The sequence below is a fragment of the Bubalus kerabau genome, chromosome 6, assembly GCF_029407905.1.
Source record: "Bubalus kerabau isolate K-KA32 ecotype Philippines breed swamp buffalo chromosome 6, PCC_UOA_SB_1v2, whole genome shotgun sequence".
Taxonomy (NCBI): Eukaryota; Metazoa; Chordata; class Mammalia; order Artiodactyla; family Bovidae; genus Bubalus; species Bubalus kerabau.
Window position 1 is genome coordinate 19,885,684 of NC_073629.1, and position 26,322 is coordinate 19,912,005.

Below are 26,322 nucleotides of genomic sequence, written 5' to 3' on the forward strand. Positions count from 1 at the left end.
AAATGGCCAGGAGAGAATCCAGATCTGATCCCCAGAGCCCTGTGTTCTTCCTACAAAACCAAGAATATAAATGTTCGTATTTCTTACTTTATTTTCTGAACCTCAAAAACATCTTCTTGGAGAGTAAGCAGCTAATTATTCAGAATCTTTTAAATTCTGTTCCATCACTAGCATGTACAGACAGCAGGAAAGCAGCAGCAGAAACCACACACACACACACACACACACTCTTGGCTATCCTACACGCTCTTTAACATCTCATCTAGTCAGGACTAAAGCTAAGTACAACTGCCCTTCTGGACCAGGAACAACACGGAGGGCGACTGATAAAAAAATAGGTAGAGGAGGGTCCATGAAGTCACAGAGATGAACAGCCTGTGGCCAATAGCCACCCTCTTCACAAGGAAAACAGGGATTTTTTTTGCACAGTCTGGTTTAGCATCCAAGGCTAATGACCTCTCTGGAAAAGTATCCTGGTTAATGTGGGATGACTGGTCTCTAGAAAAGTGTCCTGGCTCATGTGGGATGACAAGTCTGTAACTAATATTCCTAGAAAGTGTCCTGGCTCATGTGGGATGACCGGTCTCTAACTAATACTCCTACAAGAGAATCCTGGCTCATGTGGGATGACTGGTCTCTAACTAATACTCCTAGAAGAGTGTCCTGGCTCACGTGGGATGACAAGGCTGTAACTAATATTCCTAGAAAGTGTCCTGCCTCATATGGGATAACAGGTCTCTAACTAATACTCCTAGAAGAGCATCCTGGCTCATATGGGATGACCGGTCTCTAACTAATCCTCCTGGAGGAGTGTCCTGGCTCGTGTGGGATGACTGGTCCCTAACTAATATTCCTAGAAGAGTATCCTGGCTCACGTGGAATGACTGATCTTTAACTAATACTCCTAGAAGAGTGCCCTGGCTCACGTGGGATGACCAGTCTCTAACTAATTCTCCTAGAAGAGCATCCTGGCTCATGTGGGATAACCAGTCTCTAACTAATATTCCTAGAAAGATGGAAGTGAGGGTCCCAGGTATTTGGATAAAGGAGTGTACATTTTAAACAAACAAACAAAGATGAAAAGGTCAATTCAAGATTGTTCAGAATTACCTCTTTTCTCCACTTGAGCTCGCAGAACACCCTCTCGAAGCATTCATGCATGTAATTAAACTGAAAAAAGACAAAGCAACATTCACTGCCTTCTCCAGACCAGGCATCACAAAACCATTCCTTTGAACTCCTACCCAGAGTCACCTTCCAAACTTGCTCAGCCTGAGAAAAACCTTAAGAGACTCCATAAAACCCAGGCCTGGCTCATCTGCTATTCTCTGGCTCCTTCTAGTGGTAACTGTGAGTCAAGAGGAAAGTGACACTGCTAATCTAAAGGAAAGACAGAAGAACCTGGGGGTTCAAACAGGTTCAGATCTCCACTGTTATCCCTACAGCTCCATTTATGCATTTAGCTTTCGGAGAACTTTAAACCCAATCTACTTTCCCCAAGCATGTTTCCCCAACCATCACTCACATATGGTGTGAAGATTTTAACCCATCGAGGCTTCTTCTCTCCTCGTGCATATTCAAAACAGAAGGCCATTCCTTCTTCATCCGTATCCCATCGCTGCATCTCATCCCATTCAAATGCTATTACCTGGTTCTGAACAATCGAGAGCATAAGTTTGAGAATGCTGGGGAGCTTAGGTAAGATGGGTTCTGAACCAGGCAGCAGAAAAGAAATGTAGAGGTGTCTATAGCATTTCATGGAAAAGACTGACAGAAGAATAAAAGTCAATGTAAACAGCCAGTGAAGGCGAGGAGCAGTGTGCACCCAGAGCCCAGGTATCCCAGTCAAAACAGTTTTGATTCCACTCTCCCCCACCCCAAGAAGGAACCAAACGTGGCGAGTGAGCACCAAGCACTCCCGGCGTTCCCGGCCCTGCCGCGGCCTCCTGGGCGTGCTCAGTGGGCTCTCACCTCCAGCTGTCCTTCTTCAGTGCAGGCGTGCAATTTAAAGTGCGCGATGCTGATGGCTGTGATGACATGCCCCTTCCTCCTGGAGTCGCAGGCACAGTGGGGGAAGATAATTTCATTGTAGCCCTCACAAGTCCTTAGCATGTTGAGGTACTAGGGAAAAAAAGGGAAAGAGAAACAGTGCTACTCTGGAACTATACCATCCTCAAGAGCTGCTGAGAAGGTACAAAAGAACCAAGAAAATCCTCGCAACCTATAGACCGTGTCTCTGGGCTCACATCCATTGTTAAGCTGGGACAGGACTCCTGGATGATCCTTCAGCCTCCTTCTAACTTTCACTTTCATACTTCAACCCTTGTCTCTTTCTCTACTTAAAAAAGGTAAATAAATGAAGCCAGAAGAGAGACTGCAACCAAGACTCCGAGGAGGGAACTCATAATGCCATTTAGTCCAGCCCTCTATTTTCACTGTACCTAAGGGACGAAATCAAATCTATCTGAGAACTAATGTTTCTCATGCCCTCTCCAATCCAAAGTTAGAGTGATCTCAGTGATGAGGAGTAAACCACCCAAATCTCATATTCATAAAAGGTTTAAGCTGAGGGAAACTTAAAACTTAGTCACTTTATAGAAACCCAGAATAATATGAGACTTGCTTAATGTTACACGTAATAATAAGTTGTACAACCAGGATTACAAATCAGGTTTAATTTCTAGGCCTCTGATCCTTTTTCTCTATTACCAACTAGTCCCCTTCAGCCCCGCTGTCCCCTGGGTCTCCAGCATATATGTCTCCTTAAAAAGCATCTGGACCCGAATCAAGTGACCTATGTGACCCTCACAGGTACAAGGCTCCCCAGAGAGGTCTCTGAACTCTTTTGACTCTTTTCCTCCACAGTTAAGGCTAGCCTCTCTCTTCCTTAACACTACTTTGAATTGAGGGGACAGAGTAAAAGAGAAGGAGCGGGAAAGAAAGTAGGAGAGAAACAGAGAAAAGATGATAAGAACAAAAGACGACGCATTGACTCTGACCTGGTTTCCTCATAGACTGCCTGGGAAACAAGCAAATGGTCTTGCATCTGTGTGACACCACCATCTGCATGTCACACAGGAACAACAGGCACAGTGGAAACGTGTGCAGAGAGAGAGTTAGAAAGAAGACAAAGGTGGAGCCCCTAGCTGATTTCAACTAGATGCGTGAGGAAGTTAGAATACACTGGAGAGCTGCCTTCTGCCTCACCAAGAGGAGAGACACAGGCACAAAAAGACCCTATGCTACCTATGCTCTGGTGCCAAGGGGCGGCGCCCAGCGCTGCTTTCTACTGCTGCCAGGGACTGTCTGGGGAGGCCTAAGGGCTGGGGTTGGGAAGGAGTCACACCACAGGTTCCCTTCCCTACTTTGTAGTTACTTCTGCTCAGGTAAAATAACCACCACTTTAAAGGTGAAAACTTACAAAAGGGGAGCAAGAACACAGGGTCAGTGTCAATTCAGAAGGGCCAAAATACTTGTTTGCATCATTTTTCTTCTGTCTCCTTCCTTCCATTACCCGACTGATCACCCTTTATCATCATCCTTTGAGTCAGTGATAAACTGCCTAGCCCTTCTACTGGCACTATGATCAAAAGAAATCTCTGGCTACTTCATTCTGGTAAATATGACAGGCAGTGGATGATACAGGAAAGAACTCTTCTGGGGCTATGACAAGACAGGAGACAGTGCACCGAAGAGTGATCCAGCTTCTGGGCCCACATGCCCTGGGCTTCAGTCCTGGCCCCATCACTTCCTAAATGCGTAATCTTGGGCAAGTTATTTGAACAAGCAAATTACTAAACCTAGGAGCCTTAGTTTCCTCTTCCAGAAAAACAGAAATAATAATATTAAATAGCATCTATACCATACAGCTATTTGTACCCTCTGAAAGTACTTAGTACATAAGCATAGTACTGAGTACATAATTAGGTATCCAATATATGACAGCTACAAAAAATTATTTTAAAGACTCCATTAAGGTACAGTGTCACTGGGGAAACTTAAGATTCTCCCAAAATTATCAGGTCAGGTAGTATTTCTCAGCTTTAAGAGGGCAATCTTTATATTCCAGGATTTGCAGAAAGTGCAGAGAAGAAATATTTAAAATTTTACATGTAAAAAAATTTCCAAAAGGGAAATTAACCTTTGTTTTCAAACATATTTACTTAAGGGTATAACTATGTATCTGTTTGTATTTCAAACAAAAATTACCCTGTCCATTCTCCTTTCATATTAAATTTTTAATAAATATGTATCCTAAATTAGCTTCTCTGATTTGCATACCACTTGGATGATGGCCCCACATTAGGCAAGAGAAGAGGACAGGTATGGCCTGGGACATTTTATAAACATTCACTGTTCAGCAAGATAGGTAAATACCAAAACAGGACAGTTATTAAGGCAGAGACAAAGTACTTAACAGAGCAAACACTTTCGGTGGGGGGATGGAAATCCATTCTGGAGAACTCTCTGTTCTCCCAAACTTCCTGCGGAGGGTCAAACCAGATCTAACATTGAAATCGAGGCCTGAGAGGAACCACGGGAACCAACTCTCCCAGATTTCAAGGGCAGCAATTCTCAAGCACCTTAAGTTTCAGACTCATTAGGGTGCTTCTGTAAAAATCTTTACAAAGATTTCCAGATCTTTCCCCTAGAGATTCTGGCTTAGTATATGTGAGGTGGTCCAGAAATATGCACTTGAAGCAGGCTTCACAAGTGATTCCTGTGTAACTGACCTGGGGACTACACTTTGAGAAACACTGACCTCCACATATACCACCTTGTGTGAAATCATTAAAAATTACGTTGACAAACACAAACCCAGAAACCTCTATTTGTCAGTTCAATAATCGCAAGACATGTTACACACATTCACTGTTTGACAGAGAGTAAAAGAAGACAGAGAGAGAAAAAAAAAAAAACAAGTCTTGTATACATTATATTTTCAACCATCCAAATTTGAGATTCAATCTAACTTTGTAAATAAGAAACAAAAACATTTTGATCATACTGGGTATTACAAACTATGGCAAAGGTATGAGCCATCCTCTGTATGTGGGGAGCAAAGGAACTTACACAAAGCTTATTTATCTGTTAAGAACTTTGTGATGTTTCATCAAGACTCTACTTGATAGCAAGCAATCCTAACATCCCCAATTTACAAAAAAGAAACTGAAAGTGAGAAGTTGGTGAATGGCTGAAAGTCTCACAGTTATCTGGCAAAATATCGTAGTGATCAGGCCTAATCTTAGGCCTATCAACATGCTAAGCTATTATACATAATGGTATCAAAGACCCACGGGCTCTGAGGGATCCATCTTGAGGTGCAAGTTTCAGTGTATTGACCATGACCACTGTCTAGGCTAATGTCTCTGAACACTAGCACTTGAATAAAATCCAAACTTTTTTCGGGGAGGGGGAGGAGAAGGCAATGGCAACCTACTCCAGTACTCTTGCCTGGAAAATCCAATGGACGGAGGAGCCTGCTAGGCTGCAGTCCATGGGGTCGCGAAGAGTCGGACACGACTGAGCCACCTCACTTTCACTTTTCACTTTCATGCACTGGAGAAGGAAATGGCAACCCACTCCCGTGTTCTTTCCTGGAGAATCCCAGGGACAGGGGAGCCTGGTGGGCTGCCATCTATGGGGCCGCACAGAGTCAGACACGACTGAAGCAACTTGGCAGCAGCAGCAACAGGAGGTCTTTAAAGTCAGGTTGCGATATTACGTGGCCAGTACAAAACTGTACACTGGCACCAGGCTTTCAGGAGAGCAGACCCCATGAACGCTTAAGCATGCTTTACATGCATACTCAAGACGACCCAAGGGAACATCGACGCACGAATTGCACTTGAGTTCTTTACCTTGTATGACAAGATACAGACTTGAGTCTAAGAAATAACTTCAAAATAGATTACTATGTTTGTTAAACTCAGACTTGCTATATTTTGCCACAGAACAAACAAACCTATTTATTTCTCTAGCACCTTGCATTGTGCCTGGCACACACTTGATGCTCAACAAATATTTTTTGTAAATGTATAAATGGAAGATAGTGCATTTAGAGTGCTTATCTACAAAGAAACAGTATGTATTCCACATTCAGAAGCTTTTATGAAATTACTTTGATTCTGTTGGTTTTGACAAAGCCAAAGAACTACTGTAGAGGTTAACTGCCCTTTTCACCAAAAGATGCAGACGTTTTGGTCAGAATTATGCATTAATATATAGAAGACAATACCATTAAAGAAGAGGTGGAAGCTGAGTTTTAAAATCTTGTCTCCCACACAGCAAAATTTCCTTAACCAAAATTCTGCCAAGACTTAATTCCATTTAAAAGATTTGGGGAATGTCTATTTCAGCCTGTTGGTATGCAGAACACTGGTAGATGGTTCCCTCTTTGTCATGTGAGTGATAAAATAAATATCCCACCTAGATATAAGACTAGGAGCTAAATAAGTTCAGTGGCTAACTTGTTTGTATTCTTATTCCAAACATTCCCTCCTAAAAACTGCTCAGAAAGTACAAAAGAAACTCAAGTGGCCTATTAGAATTATTACCAGTGCAATTACTGCCTTCTGTAAAAACTGTGCTCAACTGCTCAGTTTTATCTGACTCTTTGCAACTCCATGGACTGGAGCCCACCAGGCTCCTCTAACCATGGAATTTTCCAGGCAAGAATACTGGAGTGAACTGTGATTTCCTACTCCATTGTGTAAAAACTATATGAAAACTATTAGGAAAAACTATAATTGGAAAATTTTCAACTATATGAACTGGCCAGGAAAGAAGTTTTAAAATGATATGAGTAGAGTCTTTATAAACGTTCTTTACACATTTTATTTTTGACAAGTTTATCTCTCCATTTATGGCAGATATAAATTCAAAACTATTTTTGAAATATTCTAAGAATATCATAGTGGCCCTCTCCAACAGAACTTACTGTGGTGATGAAAATGTTCCGTATCTGAGCTGTCCAATACAGTAGCTACTAGCAACTCACTCAATACCTGAAATGTGCTAATGCATCTGAGGAATTGAATTTTAAAATTTAAGTTAAATAAATTTAAAATTAAATTTAAGTAGCCACATGAGGCTAGTAGCTATGGAATCAAACAGCACAGCTCTAGGATATCACACTAACCAACAGCACTACTGAGCATAAATGTTTGAGCAACTGCAGAGATGGGAGTTGTGAAAACAAATGACTTGGCCACTGCTAAACCACAACTAAAATAATTTCCAATGTTAAACACCTAAATATTCTCACAGAATTTTATTTTTTATCATATTAAATGTTTTGCACATCCTTTAGGCCTTTTTATTATAAAAAAGAATATTGTTTAGTAATCACTAATAATAAAGTTATATACCCATATATAAAACAATAAGCTCCTTGTGTGCTAAACAGAGGAACACAATAGACTTTATATCAAGCTCTATATCCCCCTCCTTTTTTGTTTCTTTGGCTGCACCATGTGGCACTCAGAATCTCAGTTCCCCGACCTGGGACTGAATCCATGCCGCTGCCTTGGGAGTACAGAGTCTTAACTATTGGACTACTGGGTAAGTACCCCACTCCTTTTTAAATCGGTTAAGTCACTGACCAGGTTGCAACATCTTTCAAAAATGATTAGAACAACATTTAAAAGACAAGAAGGGGAATTTTCAAAAAGCACATGAAAAGATGCTCAACATTTTTAATTAGATATGCAAATCAAAACTATAATGAGGTATCACCTCATACCAGTCAGAATGGCTATCATCAAAAAGTCTACAAATAACAAATGCTGGAAAGGGTGTGGGGAAAAGGTAACCTCCAACACTGTTGGTGGGAATGTAAGCCAATGCAGCCACTATGGAAAATAGTATGGCGATGCCTCATAACACTAAAAATAAAATTCCCATACGATCCAGCAATCCCATTCCTGGGCATATATCCAGACAAAACTATAATTCAAAAAGAGATTATCATACTAAGTGAAGTAAGTCAGAAGGAGAAAGACAAATACAATATGATATCATTTATATGTGGAATCTAAAAAAAGGCTACAAATGGATTTATCATAACTACTTACATGTGGAATCTAAAAAATAATACAAATGAATATATACAGAAAACAGAGACTCACAGACTTCAAAAACAAACTTATAATTTTTAAAGGGGAAAGGTGGGGGTGGGGAGGACAAATTAGGAGTTTGGGATTAATATATAGAAACTACTATATATATAATAGATAATCAACAAAGACCTACTGTATAGCACGGAGAACTGTACTCAATATTCTGTAATAAACCTATATGGGAAAACAATCTGAAAAAGAATGGATATATGTACAACTGAATCACTTTGCTCTATACCTGAAACTAACACAACATTATAAACCACCTGTTCTCCAATATAAAATTAAATTAAATTTAAAAAGGGATAAGGGGCATTTTATAAAGAGATTATGGAACATAAACCTACCATGACCATTTTCCTTTGTTCATACAGCTTCTGTAATTGGTAGGATTTTTCCTCTGCTTTGATGTAACCTTTTTTCACATCATCAACAGCCTGTCATCAAAACAAAGGCAAGGAAGAAAGAAATGTAAAAATTATCATCAAGTACATTCTTGATAAAAATAAAGGGATACAGATTCATTTTCACAGTAATTCCTATCCATCCGGACCATCATCATCATTGCCTGTGAACTGTGCAACTCTTATTCTAGGTCTGTCCTGTTAAGAGATTTAAATTCAGGTTAATTTATACATGTGAAATAATTACAGAACACTGAAAGATAGTACACAATACTGTATTAAAGATAACAATGAAGTAGCAAAAATGTGTGACATAAATAGTAAGTGATGCATGCAGCCAGAACAGGAAAGCTTATTGCTAACTGTAGTTATCAAGGAAGTCTTGGTTAGACCCCACAGGATAGGCTGAATAGGAGAAACTTCAGGCTAAAGTCAGGAAAACAGAAATGGGTTTGAATTTAAATATATTCAGGAGACAGACCTGCCTGATCAGAATAAAGGATACATGTTAGTGGACAATGAAAAATAATTCTGGATGCATAGATTTATAGAACATGAAGGATCCCAAAGAGGAGGCATAGGAATTTAGACTTAAGGACAGTAGAGAGCTAAAATAAAGAATAAAAAGTTGCTGTTTCAGAAAGACTGATCTCTACATGACTGCCAAATGACTTAAGCTAAGAAGAGAATGAAACAAGGAAGATGAATGATACTGTGGTACTTTAAGCATGAAGTGAAACAAGACCTTAGTCCAGCGGGGTAGCAACTGGAAGAGAGAAGTGATAAATCTGAGACCATAAACAGAAAAGCTTCCAGCAAGGATCTGACATAGAAATGAAGGTATCCAGATATAATATACTAAACTATTCCTGTTAAACATACATCCCCTTCCCAACCTTACTCCACCTCTCCTCCACTCTAAGAAAAACTTTAAAAATCCAATGGAAGGGAAAACTGATCTTTGGGAGGGAAAAAAAGAAAAAGAACAAACAGAACCATTTGTCCAGAGGGTTCAGGATCTACCCTCAGTGAGTTACTCCAAAGACAACCCTATGCAGACACCAGACAGGGAACCACCTGAATCTTCATCAGAAAACTGCCAATTTCCTTCAGGTAGAAATCATTCCCCATAGTCTTTTACAGGAAAACATTTGCCAATTAGAATGAATTCAGGATTGAAGTCAAGAGACAAGTTCAAATTCTAGCTGTCACCTACCCATTACATTTGAGTAAGTCACTTAAACCCTCTCAGTCTGCAAAACAAGAATAAAATCCATCTTGAAGGTAGAGAACAAAACAAGATAAAAGATGTTAATAGCTTTGTGAAATATATATACATAGTTTTTATTACTATCATTGATATTGGCATCATTTGCCTGTTCTAAGAACCACACAAGGATATATCCTCCATGCGATTGCCACTGGAAAGAGTATCCCAGTGTCTCCCTAGTCCTAGCCATACAAGCAAGGGTTCACTTAGGCAGACAGATTATATTCACAGAGGGGGTGCTCAATGAGAACTGCCACCAATGCCCTGCAGAACCTGAACACTATCACCAAAAGACTTGGTGTCCAGCTAGATCAAATTTAAATCAGTTAGACTGGAAAAGTTGGGAGAGAAGTAAAGAGGGAAAACAAACAAATATTGGTTTATCAATTCAGTATCTCTAATACCTAGAACTGTCCGACTAGTAATAGCACTTAAGTACTTATGACCACTTCCCCTGGGCAGAGGTGGGCCAGAGTGAACATCTACTCCCGCAACTCTAAGTGAACTATTTTCATGTGGGGCAGTAAAAATGTTCTCTCCTCACTGATTTCTAATCAAGATTATATTGCTTGACTAGCTGAGTGAAAAACATAAATATCAGGACACTAGATTCCTTTTTCCCTTAATTGAAAAAAATTTATGAAATACAAGAGATACATAGTTTTTAAAAATACGTATTACTAAGAGGCACCTAACCAAAACAAGTTTGATCACAGAGCCTCATTCCAGATATTGTTAAGCACTGTAAGCAGTTTTTTGTGATATTCCTTTCATAATTCTAAATGTCATGCTTATGCTAATTCCCTAACTTGTCAATTTTAGACAATGTTGAGTTGCTGCATTTAAAGTAATAACTTTTGGGCTTCCCTAGTGGCCCAGTGGTAAAGAATCCTCTTGCCAATGTAGAAGACATGGGTTCAACCCTTGATCCCAGAAGATCTCACATGCCTCGGAGCAACTAAGCCCGTGTGCCACAACTACTGAGCCTGTGCTCTAGAGCCCGGGAGCCGCAACTACTGAATCCACATGCCACAGCTACTGAAGCCTGCGCGCCCTAGAGGCCATGCTCCCCAAAAAAAGAAGTCACGCGCTGCAACCAGAGAGTAGCCTCCTGCTCACCTAACTAGAGAAAGTGCTTGCACAGCAACGAAGACCCAGCATAGCCATAAATAAATAAATTATTTAAAAAAATAAATAAAAAGAGTTTTAAAAAAAAGCTTTAGGGACTACCCTGGTGGTCCAGTGGTTGAGCATCCATGTTTCCACTGCAGAGGGCATGGGTTCAATCCCTGGTTGGGAAACTACGATCCCGCATACCATAATGTGCAGCCAAAAATCGTAATGTTTTAGCTTTCATATACCACTCCTGCACTCTCTCTTCTTCCTCCAACATCTCAATAAAAACTAAATCAGTAATCAGTATTGAATACTGTACTCAATACATTATTATAAGCATGTAAACATTATTCACAACTAAATCATGTGCTGTTACCAGGGCTTCTTTTCTTATACATTTTGTTCTCCTTTTAGGTTAACTGCCTTATGTTTGTAACTTTCCACGTGCTTCTTACCAATTCTTCTACAATAACCAAATACCAAAGTCCTGCTGACTCATTCAAACATTCGTTTTCTGAAAAGTGTTGACCATTCTCATCTATTGTGTCCCACCTATTCTCTTCACAGGTTTACGCCTCTTAAAATCCATTATGATTGTTCTAGTAAGCTTTCAAAAAGTAGTTTAAATGTATGTTTAATCTGGTAGGTTTAGCCAGAAATTAAATATATCCTACTATGGATTTTGACTTTATCAATTTTTTAAGGAAAAGGCACATTACTATCATTATTATCTAGTATTTCATCAATTCTAAGATGCGTAGTTTTCTCACATTTTATTATTCCTATAATTGGGATCTGTCTTATAATCAATGATATATTTTGTTTAATTGGTAGCTTTTTTCTCTTAGCAGTATATAAAATACTAGTGCATCTTACAACTGGCATCTTAGAATTGATGAGATGCATGAGACGGTCCCATCATCAAAATATGATACAAAAAAATCAACTAAAATTAAGTGAGGGAAAAATTTCAGTATTATTTTCCAAAAGGCACAATTGTTTACCTAGTCAATCATAAAATCATTTGAGCTGCTGTGTACTGCTGGGAATGTAAAACAGTACAGCTGCTATGGAAAATAGTGCGGCGGTTCCTCAAAAAATTAAAAACAGAATTTCCATATGATCCAGCCATTGATCATGATTCTGGGGATATTAAAAGCAGAATTTTGAAGAGACATTTACATAACCCTGTTCATAACAGCATTATTCATAATAGCCAAGAGGTAAAAGCAACCCAAATGTCCATCCACAGATGAATAAACAAAATGTGATATACACATACAATGGCATATAATTATTCAGCTTTAATAACATGAATAAGGCTTAAGGACATTATGCTAAATAAAATAAGCAAGTCCCAAAAGACAAATAATATATTATTGCACTTACATGAGATATCTAAAGTAGTCAAGTTGACAGAAAGTAGAATGAGAGTTGCCATAAGTAGGGGAGAGGAAAATGAGTTGTTTAATGGGTAGAATTTTAGTTTTGCAAGAGGAAAAAGTTCTGGAGATCTATCGCATAATGAAGTGAATTTAACACTACTGAACTGCACATTTTTAAACGGTTGAGTATAAAAAAAAAAAAAAAAAACTTACCAAATTATAAATTTTAAATATATACAGACTATTGTGTCAACTATACTTCAATAAAGCTGTTTAAAAAACTGAAGAAACAGGAGTTCAAAAAGTTTTGGGGTATGAGACACTGATACAAAAATAAAAGCTCTTCTATCTATCCACCTAAATGTTTTGGTCTGTTGTTGTTGTTTAGTTGCTAAGTTGTGTCCAACTCTTTGCAACCCCACGGACTACACAGCCACCAGGTTTCTCTGTCCATGGGATTGCCTAGCCAAGAATACTGGAGTGGGGCTTACCATTTCCTTCTCCAGGGGATTTTCCCGACCCAGGGATCAAACCTCTGTCTATATTGGCAGGTGGATTCTTTACCACTGAGCCACCAGGGAAGCCAGCCCTACTTTTGCTTTACAGTTTTATAATTCAAAAAGTAATTTCACAACCTCTGCTTTGTTTAAAGTTTGATACTGATTAAAAAAAAAAAGTGAAGTACTACTATTACCCTTTAACAGATCAGAAAACAGATCTTAACAAAGCTATGTTAAGTATTTACCCAATGGAGAGCTTGTACTTGAACCAGATAGTCTGACTTCTAGAAAATAACTTTTCTACTCCAACAACACAAAGAAAAAATATTCCATTCATAACTGTAATAAAAAAATAGAATACTTGGGAATTAATTTAAAGGGGCATATGTGATCTGATGGCTCAGATGGTAAAGAATCTGACTGAAAGGCAGAAGACTTGGGTTACACATACACGCGCGTGCATGCACACATGCACACACACACACACACACACACACACACACACACACACACACAGTGGAATATTACTGACCCATAAAAAAGAATGAAATAGTGACATTTTCAGCAACATAAACATACCTAGAGATTATGATACTAAGCAAAGTTAGTCAGAAAAAGACAAATACCATATGACATCACTTGTATGTAGAATCTAAAATATGACACAAATAAATGTATCTGTGAAACAGAAAACACACTTACAGACACAGAGAACAGATTTGCAGTCACCACAGGGGAGGAAGGATTCTGAGTTTGAGATTAGCAGATGCAAACGATCATATATAGGATGAACAGATAACAAAGTCATATTATATAGCAATGGGATCTATATTCAATATCCTGTGATAAACCATAATGGAAAAGAATACAGAAAAGAACATGTGTATACACATGCGTAACTGAATCACTTTGTTGTACAGTAGAAATTAACACAATTATAAATCAACACTTCAATAAAATGAATTTTTTTAAAAATATGCTCAATATCGCTCATCATTCAGTTCAGTTCAGTCACTTAGTCATGTCCGACTCTTTGCAAACCCATGAATCACAGCACGCCAGGCCTCCCTGTCCATCACCAACTCCCGGAGTTCACTCAGACTCACGTCCATCAAGTCGGTGATGCCATCCAGGCATCTCATCCTCTGTCGCCCCCTTCTCCTCCTGCCCCCAATCCCTCCCAGCATCAGGGTCTTTTCCAATGAGTCAACTCTTCGCATGAGGTGGCCAAAGTACTGGAGTTTCAGCTTTAGCATCATTCCTTCCAAAGAAATCCCAGGGCCGATCTCCTTCAGAATGGACTGGTTGGATCTCCCACTTCACAATGGTCAGAATAACCATCATTAAAAAGTCTACAAATAAGAAATGTTGGAGACGGTGTGGAGAAAAACGAACCCTCCTACACTGTTGGTAGGAATGTAAATTGGTGCAGCTACTGAGGAAAGTAGCTACACCAATTTTTGGGGGCTCCAAAATCACTGCAGATGGTGACTGCAGCCATGAAATTAAAAGACGCTTACTCCTTGGAAGGAAAGTTATGACCAACCTAGACAGCTTATTAAAAAGCAGAGATATTACTTTGCCAACAAAGGTCCATCTAGTCAAGGCTATGGTTTTTCCAGTGGTCATGGATGGATGTGAGAGTTGGACTATAAAGAAAGCTGAGCACCGAAGAATTGATGCTTTTGAACTGTGGTGTTGGAGAAGACTCTTGAGAGTCCCTTGGACTGCAAGGAGATCCACCCAGTCCATCCTAAAGGAGATCAGTCCTGGGTGTTCACTGGAAGGACTGATGCTGAAGCTGAAACTACAATACTCAATACTTTGACCACCTCATGCAAAGAACAGACTCATTGGAAAAGACTCTGATGCTGGGAGAGATTGAAGGCAGGAGGAGAAGGGGACAACAGAGGATGAAACGGTTGGATGACACTACCAACTCAATGGGCATGAGATTGAGTGAACTCCGGGAGTTGCTGATGGACAGGGAGGCTTGGCATGCTGCAATTCATGGGGTCACAAAGAGTCAGACACGGCTGAGCAAATGAACTGAACTGAACTGTGGAAACCAGTATGGAGGTTCCTCATAAAACTGAAAGTAGAGCCAAGTTACCATATGATCCAAAAATTCCACTCCTGGGCATATATATGGAGAAAACTAATTCAAAAAGATACAAGAACCCCAATGTTCACTGCATTACTATTTATAACAGCCAAGTCATGGAAGCAACCTAGATGTCCATGGATAGATGAATGGATTAAGAACATGTGTGTGTGTGTGTGTGTGTGTGTGTGTGAGTCTGTGAGAGATAGAGTATTATTCAGCCATAAAATATAATGAAATAATGCCACTTGTAGCAACATGGCTGGACCTAGAGATTATCATATTAAGTGAAGTCAGACAGAGAAAAACAAATACCATATGATATCATTTATATGTGGAATCTAAAATATGATACAAATGAACTTCTTTAAAAAACAGAAACAGGGGACTTTCCTGGTAGTCCAGTGGTTAAGACTCTATGCTCCCAATAGAGGGGGCATGTGTTCGATCCCTGGTCGGGGAACTAAGATCCCACATGCTCACCAAAGGGGAAAGTGCAGGGGATAAATTAGTTTAAGATTAACAGATACATACTACTATATACAAAATAGGTAATTAACAAGGACCTACCATTTAGCACAGGGAACTGTATTCAATATCTTGCAATAAACCATAAGAGAAAAGACTATGAAAAAATTATATATGCAAAGCTGAATCACTCTGCTGTACACCAGAAACTAACACAACATTGTAAGTCAACTATACTTCAATAAATTTTTTTTAAAAAGATGGAATAAGTAACAACAGAAAAACAAAGGTAAAAAGAGGTGAAAGTGGTTGCCTATGAGAGGAAAGAAGTGGGAATAACTAATATTTTTCATAATAACCTGTGTAGAACTATTTGATGCTTTAAGCTCTATGGATGTATAGTTTTGATGAAAAAAATTTTTAATTTATTATTTTTAATTGAAGGATAATTGCTTTATTGTGTTGGTCTCTGCCATACATCAGCATGAATCAACCGTAGGTAATACATATGTCTCCTCCCGCTTGAACCTCCCTCCCATCTCCCACCCCATTCCACCCCTCTAGGTTGTCACAGAGCCCCAGTTTGAGTTCTTGAGTCATACAGCAAATTCCCACTGGCTATCTATTTTACATATGGTAGTGTATATGTTTCCATGCCACTCTCTTCAGTCATCCCACCCTTCTTTTCTCCTTCTGCCTCCCATGCCCATAAGTCTGTTCTCTATGTCTGCATCTCCACTGCTGCCCTGCAATTAGGTTCATCAGTACCATCTTTCTAGATTCCATATGCTGCTGCATATATACACATTAATATATGATACTTTTCTTTCTGATTTACTTCACTCTGTATAATAGGCTCTAGATTCATCTACCTCATTAGCACTGACTCAAATACATTCCTTTCCATGGCTGAGTAATATTCTGTTGTATATATGTAGCACAGCTTCTTTATCCATTCATCTGTCGATGGACATCTAGGCTGCTGCCATGTCCTAGCTATTGCAAATAGCACTGCAATGAACATTGGGGTACACATGCCTTTTTCAATTATGGTTTTTCTCGGGGTAGTGGGATTGTTGGGTCATATGGTAGTTTTATTTCTAGTTTTTAAAGGAATCTCCATACTGTCTGATGAAGATCTTTTTGAAAAAGTACACAGCCCCATAATCTTCATTTGCTATTGCTTTAAAAAATAATAATAAATACATTTTGAATTCCAGGATATCCCTTTCTTAAACTTATCTTTTGTGGAATTTTATGAATTTCACAAAAAAGAACATTTTACAAATTTAACTAAAATCCAGGAGGCAAAACAGCTTACTCAAGGATTCACACAGGATTGGCAAATGACCACTATATACAAACAGAAAGAGAAATTAGGCTTCTCCAGGGAGATCAATTTACCTACCTGATGAAAGAAGTACGTAACAGCAAGGTCATTGTCATTTAAGAGGATTTCTTCTTCTGTCGTAAAAAGCCACTTTCGAATGGTCAAGCAGGTACCTGGCACAGCTGATGTGTAATTCTGGACGTAGAGTTTATGGGGAAATTCATTAGGTGCCAGCTTACGCACTAGAGAGAAGACAAAACAAAGCAAGCCAGAGTGAGAAGACATAAAAGGCACTTCCTTAGTATGAACTGTGTAAAGCAGACAAGAATGGAGTTGATCATTAACCAGGATATCAGCTTAGACCGTCAAGGAGCTCTGCCTTGGGACCACAAAATATCAATTTGTCTAGCCAAATCTATGCCTTCTAATATGACTGGCCAATTGAACCTCAAGCTAACTGAAATCTATCACCTGAATGACACGCCCTTCAGTTAACATGCTGACTCTGCGGACAGCACCTACTCCAACGTCAGTTAAAATATCTGATCCATTATTGGGCAAGTTATGGCAATGACCACTGAACCTCTTTAAAGCAAGTCTCCCCTTTTATCCAGCTATAGTGCATTTTATTTACTTATGGTGCTTTTATTCTTAAGAGCTGAAAGGCTCTCCCTATCCCTCCAACAAATATAGGACATTCATCAAAGTGACAAGTGTCTTCTGGGTAGCATTATTTCCTCTTCCTAACAATGCTCAAGCAAGATAAAACACTACCACTTTTAATTTCTATAGTGTTTCTCTTGAAAAAGGCTGAGTTCTTTCTCTTGATGTTTACTATCTTTGAAGGAAGTGAAGTCGCTCAGTCGTGTCCCACTCTTTGTGACCTGTGGACTGTAGCCCACCAGGCTCCTCCGTCCATGGGATTCTCCAAGCAAGAATACTGGAGTGGGTTGCCATTTCCTTCTCCAGGGGAATTTCCTGACCCAGGGATCGAACCCAGGTCTCCCGCATTGCAGGCAGATGCTTTATTTTAAGCTCTGAGCCACCAGGGAAGCCAGTGTTACTGTCTTTATAACACTGCAAAAGACAGATTTTGTATTTTTCATTCTATTTGCTAACTAAAGCTTATACAGCAGAAGTGACAAATAGATTCAGGGGATTAGATCTGATAGTGTCTGAAGAACTATGGACAGAGGCTCGTGACATTGTACAGGAGGCAGTGATCAAGACAATCCTCAAAAAAAAAGAAATGCAAAAAGGCAAAATGGTTGCCTGAGGAGGCCTTACAAACAGCTATGAAAAGAAGAGAAGCGAAAGGAAAATGGAGAAAAGGAAAGATATGCCCATTTGAATGCAGAGTTCCAAAGAATAGCAAGGAGAGATAAGAAAGCCTTCCTCAGTGATTAATGCAAAGAAATAGAGGAAAACAATAGAATGGGGAAGACTAGAGAAATTAGAGCTACCAAGGCAACATTTTATGCAAAGATGGGCACAATAAAGGACAGAAATGGTATGGACCTAACAGAAGCAGAAGATATTAAGAAGAGGTGGCAACAATACACAGAACTGTACAAAAAAGATCTTCACGACCCAGATAATCACGATGGTGTGATCACTCACCTAGAGCCAGACATCCTGGAATGTGAAGTCAAGTGGACCTTAGGAAGTATCACTACAAACAAAGCTTAGTGGAGGTGATGGAATTCCAATGGAGCTATTTCAAACCCTAAAAGATGATGCTATGAAAGTGCTGCACTCAATATGCCAGCAAATCTGGAAAACTCAGCAGTGGCCACAGGACTGGAAAAGGTCCGTTTTCATTCCAATCCCAAAGAAAGGCAATGCCAAAGAATGCTCAAATTACTGCACAATTGCACTCATCTCACATGCTAGCAAAGTAATGCTCAAAATTCTCCAAGCCAGGCTTCAACACTACATGAACCGTGAACTTCCAGATATTCAAGCTGGATTTAGAAAAGGCAGAGGAACCAGAGATCAAATTGCCAGCAGCCACTGGATCATCAAAAAAGTGAGAGAGTTCCAGGAAAACATCTACTTTTGCTTTATTGACTATGCCAAAGCCTTTGACTATGTGGATCACAACAAAATGTGGAAAATTCTGAAAGAGATGGGAATTCCAGACCACCTGACCTGCCTCCTGAGAAATCTGTATGCAGGTCAAGAAGCAACAGTTAGAACTGGACATGGAACAATAGACTGGTTCCAAATCAGGAAAGAAGTATGTCAAGGCTGTCTATTGCCACCCTGCTTATTTAACTTAAATGCAGAGTACATCATGAGAAACGCTGGACTGGATGAAACACAAGCTGGAATGAAGATTTTGCCATGAAAAATATCAATAACCTCAGATATGCAGATGACACCACCCTTATGGCAGAAAGCAAAGAAGAGCTAAAGAGCCTCTTGATGAAAGTGAAGAGTGAAAAAGTTGGCTTAAAACTCAACATTCAGAAAACTAAGATCATGGCATCTGGTCCCATCACTTCATGGCAAACAGATGGGGAAACAATGGAAACAGTGACAGACTTTATTTTGTTGGGCTCCAAAATCACTGCAGATGGTGACTGCAGCCATGAAATAAAAAGACGCATATCCTTGGAAGAAAAGTTATGACCAACCTAGATAGCATATTCAAAAGCAGAAATGTTACTTTGCCAACAAAGGTCCATCTAGTCAAAGCTATGGTTTTTCCAGTAGTCATGGATGGATGTGAGAGTTGGACCATAAAGAAAGTTGAGCACCAAAGAATTGATGCTTTTGAACTGTGGTGTTGGAGAAGACTCTTGAGAGTCCCTTGGACTGCAAGGAGATTCAACCAGTCCATCCTAAAGGAAATCAGTCCTGAATGTTCATTGGAAGGACTGATGCTGAAGCTGAAACTCCAATACTTTGGCCACCTAATGCAAAGAACTGACTCATTGGAAAAGACCCTGATGCTGTGAAAGATTAAAGGCAGGAGGTGAAGGAGATGACAGAGGATGAGACGGTTGGATGGTATCACGGACTCAATGGGCATGAGTTTGAGTAAACTCCGGGAGTTGGTGATGGACAGGGAGACCTGGCGTGCTGCAGTTCACGGGGTTGCAAAGAGTCGGACATGACTGAGTGACTGAACTGAACTGAAAAGCTTAGAAAAGAAGGATAAGATTAGAATCCAAGTGTCCTGGTTCCTTAACAATTCTTTGCAACATTTATGTCTGCCTATTAGACTACAGAGAGTTGGGAAGACAATAAATAATTGCCAGATAGCTGCTTTAGGGGGAATCAAAGTTGTTCTACCTTGACCTGGGACGACAGGGCAATTCAAATCTCCCAAACTCTCTCCCTTTCCAGAATGGGGAAATTCTGATCTATTGATATTATCTGTTGTTTCTGGCCTTACCCCTATATATGCATGATGTGGAAAAACCCATAAACCATTGGAAATCTGTCATTTAAAGACAGCCTTCTGACTTCCTCCCCTTTGTGGTCTCAATGAAACTGTCCCTAGCTTTTATAAAATAATATGTAAGAGAAAATCTCTGTCACCATGCAATAAAACCTCCTAGAGGACCTGTTTACACAGAAACTTAAATACATGCATTAAAGTAAAGCCTTTTAATCAGTGTATCTCTTTCTAACTCCTGAAAAGAAAAAGCTATTCTTAAAAATCTACAAAAAGCATAAAGAACACTAAAACAAGTTGTAGTTAAATAAAATCTCCTCTTTTTAAGGTGGTTTCACTAGACTATATTAATTTTGAATCTCTGATTTTTAAAAATCTCATGAAAATATCAGCTTCAGTGCTGGGTGCAAGGAATCAACACTGACAGAAGAGGAAAAAGGCTATCAGATACCTAGACTTGGGCTTAATGGGATTTGTCCTGTCTGCTTGTTAGAAACAGGTCCAATTAGTGGGACTGCCCCGTGTCTTCAATATCTTCTTCTCTAGGCCAACAGTTTCAATCTGACAGCTTCTGGGATATTTGGTACATTAGTATTAGAATAAAATATTCCCAAACTTAATATTAGTCACTGGCACTTACCAAAGGAATGATTGATCACTTCAAATAAGGCAAAGTAATTCACTGTCGTACTGTCCATGCCAACCTTTGCTGCAATTGCCTAAAGTGTAAACGAAATAGATTAGTTTCAGGGAAACTAAGCACAGCTTCACGGGGCTGGGAAAAGATAGGTGTATGCATGAGAAGCAGGGAGAAGAGAAGGGCCTCACTATCTTGGTTTCATATAAACTAAATCCATGGTCCATAGCTACTCTTCTTTGTACGTATGTATACATACGTGCATATACATGCATCAAATAAAAGGGTAAAAATACCTACAGTATTTGACCCAAATAGCTATGACCTCTAAATACAAATTTTAAAGCTATTAATAGTCTCTCCTTAAATATCAGCTTTGCTCTCTGAAATATAACTTCATCTCATAAGGGTCTTTTTTAACAGCACTTAACTGAAGCGGCTTAGCAGCAGCAGCAGCAGCAAAGCATGTGCTTCACAAGGACAGATTTTAAGAGGGAAATAAATTCTTATAAATATCTAGTCTTACACATTCAGCTTACATTTTAATACAGGCCGTTACCATACAAGATCTATATCCTTGGTTCTTGAGCTTAAAACACTGGTTATCAATTTTTTTTCATACTTCACAAATTATTCTTGTTTACTTTTCAGATAATCCATGTCTCATGCTTGGGACCTCCATTTCCTAAGAATTACTGTCATTCTTGTCCACATGAAAAAAGCAAATTGTTGGAACAACAAAGACACTTTGAACAAGTATCAGTCCTTCTCTCTAGAAACTAAGGTCCTAACGTGACAAATAAAAAGAAATTGCAAGATCTATATACAGATAAAAGAAAACCGAAATTACATACAAACAACAACAAAACACAAAGCAAAAAACACAACTAGTAGTATCAAAGTTCCTTTTCAAGGTCAATCCCAAAATGTATAAATAAGGTGTTAATTAAACAAGAAAAAGCTGTTGAGTATTAGTGTCTCAGTAAACCAAACATAAGTATATCCTTCTTCCCAGATCTGCTCACGAAACAGACCTAGGGTCATCCCTAAAGTGAGGTAGAAACTGGAGACTCTAAGTGTTCTAAGCTACAATTCTATACTGCACCAGACAGGAACTGATATCGTCTCAGGGTCTGGAAAATGGCTTATAGCTAGAAGTCTCAGTAATTGGGTAAGGAGAGAACTGAAAAAAAAAATTACACCTTTGTAGAGAAATACTGAAAACAAAACATCAGTAAGCTATATAAAATTAATGTTTTCCTTGTAATCAATCTACCATTTTATAACTTCTGAAATACCTCAGATCCCGTACATACCCTTTGCCATGGTATAAAGTAAATGTTTGGGGGATAATTTATTTGCTACAAAGTAGAAATAAGCACTAATATCCAGGAACCTGCTAGTCTCTCTGAAAACCTTTATCAAATCAAGATTAACGACCAAAGAAAAGGCCTAAAAGAAACAATTATACCCAGCACCTGGATCATGATCTTTAAATACCATTCCTCACTGAAAGGAAACAGGACTCCTTGGGGAAATGGCTGATTCTAGATCTAGTATAGGAAATATACAAAGATGAGCCCAGAGCATCTTGTTGTACCAAAAAGCAAGGATGCTATCATAAACAAATGAGTTGCACCAAAAAAACCCACAGGAGCAGACATGAAGGAGCTTCCAATGACCAAAGACAGAACAATGTGAGCACCAAAAAGAATACTGCTTTTGATTAAATCATACTGAGTATCTAAACACCCACATGATACTAAAAAAAAAAAAATCTCACTGGATATCACTGGAATCAATAAGGGCACCATTTCTTTATACCACAAATTGGCAATAAAAGGGAAGAATTACATATTTATCCCCTCTTCCCTACAAACTGTATTTCAGGATACCAATAGCCTTAGTTGATAAGGGAACATTCTTATAGAAGAATTCTAGTTAATAAACGTGAAGACATGAGAGAATTGGAAAATCAGCATTTTGCAACCCTTAATAAAATCACTGGTTACAAGAGCAATTATCAGTGAAAAACTCAATGAATAAAAAAATCAGTGGAATAAACAATGGAGATATCAAGTTATTACCAACTAAAGCTATTAATTAATCACTAAAAGTGGATAACCAGATATTGCATTCCTCTTTTTGAGAAGTAATATGAAGTATATAGTACAGATTATGAAGTATTCTTAACAGAAAAGCAGAACCTAATCGAGCCTCTAGAGAAAAATTCATTTATAGAAAATATAAGGAAACAGAAAGACATATTAAATGACATATATAGACAGAAGAAACAAATGGGTACATTCAGAATGTGGAACATTCCACAGGACACAGACCCAATTTCTGCAATAAAGCAAATAATCTGGGGGGAAAAGTTGGGGAAGGGGAGGAAAGGGAGCCGGCCCTATATTAAAATAAACATAAAAACCAAGTATCACATGAGAACCTTGTTTAGATCCACATTTTAACAAACCAACTGTAAAGAATCATTTTTAGACAACTGGGAAACTTGACTATGGATTTGTTATTAGTTAATACTATGCAAGTAGTTAATTTTTTAGGTTTGATAATGGTTTGGTGATTATATAAGAAGAATGTCCGTATTTTTTAGAGATGCATACAGAAATGCATACAGGTCCAATAACATGGAATTTGTCTTAAAATATTTAAACAAAGGAAAAGGAAAACTGTATATGCAACACAAATGTGGCAAAATCTTGAGGATTATTGGATATGAGTGATGAGAACATGGAACTTCATGGTACTAGTCTATTTTCATGTATATTATAAAGTTTTTACAATTAAAAAGAGGGGGTACTAATCACAACCAATACAACCTAAGACATTTTTTGCCTTTCTTTTAAGAAAGACAAAGTACATTCAAATTAATAATAATTAACATCAACAGTAGCAGCTAATATTTAATAAATTTATTACATGCCAGATACTCCAAGCACTTTATATGTATTAACTCATTTAATCTATCTTTCTCCATTTTAAACCAACCAATGTAAGTCTACTTGTTCAAGTTTAATTTACCTGATATACTTGGTCTGTAGTACTATTCTTTTTAACCCTGACTGTAACTGTCGTTCCATCTGGTAATGCTACTCTCAGCTCTACATCGGACACACCATTGTAATTCTGGGGAAAAGACAGAAAAAGAATTAATTAAAAAAAAATTATGACCCAGTATATCTTCACTCTCCTTGCAACATGCTAGCTAAACAACAACCTAAACTTGTGACAGAAAGAAAACGAGTTTCAATGAAAAGGGGAAAAAAGACATCTTATAAATCAATACATTTACATTTTATAAGTCAGTCATAAAGCTGACTTTCGGCTGCAGCAAAAGTTAACCTTTAAGAGGAACAGGAAGGAAAGAAATACGTTAAACTCAATGTGTTCATATCCAAAGCAGAAAACTTGTGTGAAGCAGTCTAGGTCAAACACAGATGAGATTTTTGGCTTACTTTCAAACATTTAGAACTCACAAATGAGAAAAGAAAACAACTGAAAGCAGTAGTTTCAACAAATATTCTCTGGTTTTAAATGGTCAGGCATGGGCTTCCCTGGTAACAGCTCAATGGTAAAGAATCCACCAGAAATGCAGGAGACACAGGTCTGATCCTGGGTTGGGAAGATTCCCTGAAGGAGGAAATGGCAACCCACTCCAGTATTCTTGCCTGGGAAATCCCATGGACAGTGGAGCCTGGTGGGCTACCGTCCATGGGGTCACAAAGAGTTGGACACAACTTAGCAACTGAACAACAATATCAGACTGGCTCAAGTGAAATTCTAAGTTCCTTTCCAGACTCTGAAACAATCACCACACCTTTGAAAGGAAAAATTGATGAAACTCAGGAATCTGCATTAGTCTGGAACATGTACAATTTTCTTCAAGCAAAGAGTAAACAATTCTTATCCTCCTTAATTCAAAAGAAGTCCTTTTCTCTTACTGCTTTTGATAAATTTACACGTTCCTCTAATAAACTGTGACCTTGTAATTTTTACTACAGAGAAACAACTATTTAGGAACAAATAGTTCCTAAATACCACTTTTAAAAAAGTAAAATTGCCTAAAATCATCCTAAGCATTACTTTGTTATAAGCCCTTGTCTGTAAGAACTTTTAATCCAGCTGGGAAAATAAAATATATACTTATAAAATAATCAATGAATAACATACTAGTACCATAGCATTACACAGTCATTTGTCTATTCAGTTAGTATTTATTAAGCACCTACAATATGTTTAACATTGTGCTAAGGCACTGAGAATATCAAGATGATCAAGATTTAGCTCTTGTTCTGAAGATCTCATGTACAGCATGGTGATCATAGTTAACAATACTATTTCGTATATTTGAAATTTGCTAAGGGGCAGATCAGAAGGGAAGAAAGGAAGGAAGGGAAGATGGAAGGATGGAAGGAAGAAAACGAGAAAGAAGGGAGGAAATAGTAATGAGGTGATAAATATGTCAACTTGACTATGGTGATCATTTCACAATTTATACAGATATCAAAACATTAAATCATATACCTAAATATACACAATTCCTATCTGACAATTATATGTCAAAAAGCTGAAAAGAAAATAATTAAGATTTAGCTCTTACATACATGTAGCTCATACTCTATAAAGTAAAATTATAAAGTGATAACCTGACTATATGTATAAAAAATTAGAGAATGAGATAGCAACAAGGTGATAATTAAGTGGTACTGACTGCAGAAGTTCTTGGTGGAATAGAAAATTAATGACTTGAGCATCAGGAAGGAGTCAAAGAGAAGGTGGACCTAGCACTAGGACATGAAGGATAAGCAGAATGCGTAAAAAAAGGAAGTTGAAAAATCAGTCATTTGGAGAATTTATGGCAATTCAATCCAGAATCAATAACTTCAATTTTCCCCACAAGGAGCCAAGAGGGAAATAGTCACTGTAGTGGGTATTCACCTACCTCATCTGATTCTGATAGAAATTCCTGCATGATGTCACTTTCGCCAATGACTCGTATTGAGCACACTATAGAAAACAAAGACAGAATCTGGCATGAGGCCCTAAAATCAAGAATATATAGTCAAGAACATATCAAGATTTAAATGTAAATCATCAGTAGCAGGCAATGCTGAAGTAGTTTGCCATCCATGACACATGGTACTTTAAGGCACAACAAACATTTATATATGAAGTAGAACTGAGGAATAATAGAATGTACAAAGAAACAGCTTGCTAAAAACATTAAACTAGACAAATGAAGTCATTCATAAAAGAGAAATAAAAGTTCAGTAAATCCAACTTTGCTGGCTTGTGTTAATAAGCCAGAGAATAGAGCAAGAGTACGGACAATTAGGAATGTATCAAACACACAATTAAAATACAAAGAAAAATATCTATTTGACATAGGAGAAGGTCAGTAAGAGAATCATTAACATTTAAAGCCACTTTGGGAAAAAAGGGGTAATCAAGTATTAATCTGAGTACCTCTTCTCATCTCAAAAAGTTTAACTTCAAAACAACTACAACTTAAAAAGAGAGAGAGAGAAAGGGAAAAGGAAGGAAAGGAAAACAGGCAGGAG

At 38.3% G+C, this 26,322-nt stretch overlaps 1 protein-coding gene across 2 annotated transcripts in view; it reads right to left on the reverse strand.

Moving 5' to 3' along the window:
- The window catches only part of SNX27 (sorting nexin 27), an 80,849-nt gene that overhangs the window by 4,183 nt on the left and 50,344 nt on the right, over positions 1–26,322 (reverse strand). For both annotated transcript variants that reach the window (XM_055584287.1, XM_055584286.1), the window contains exons 4-11: positions 25,704–25,768; positions 23,783–23,887; positions 20,744–20,822; positions 16,776–16,939; positions 8,468–8,557; positions 1,972–2,121; positions 1,526–1,654; positions 1,111–1,170 (exon numbers count right to left, since the gene is read on the reverse strand). In XM_055584287.1, coding sequence (XP_055440262.1) covers positions 1,111–1,170; positions 1,526–1,654; positions 1,972–2,121; positions 8,468–8,557; positions 16,776–16,939; positions 20,744–20,822; positions 23,783–23,887; positions 25,704–25,768 — 842 coding nt within the window. The remainder of the gene's footprint in view (positions 1–1,110; positions 1,171–1,525; positions 1,655–1,971; positions 2,122–8,467; positions 8,558–16,775; positions 16,940–20,743; positions 20,823–23,782; positions 23,888–25,703; positions 25,769–26,322) is intronic.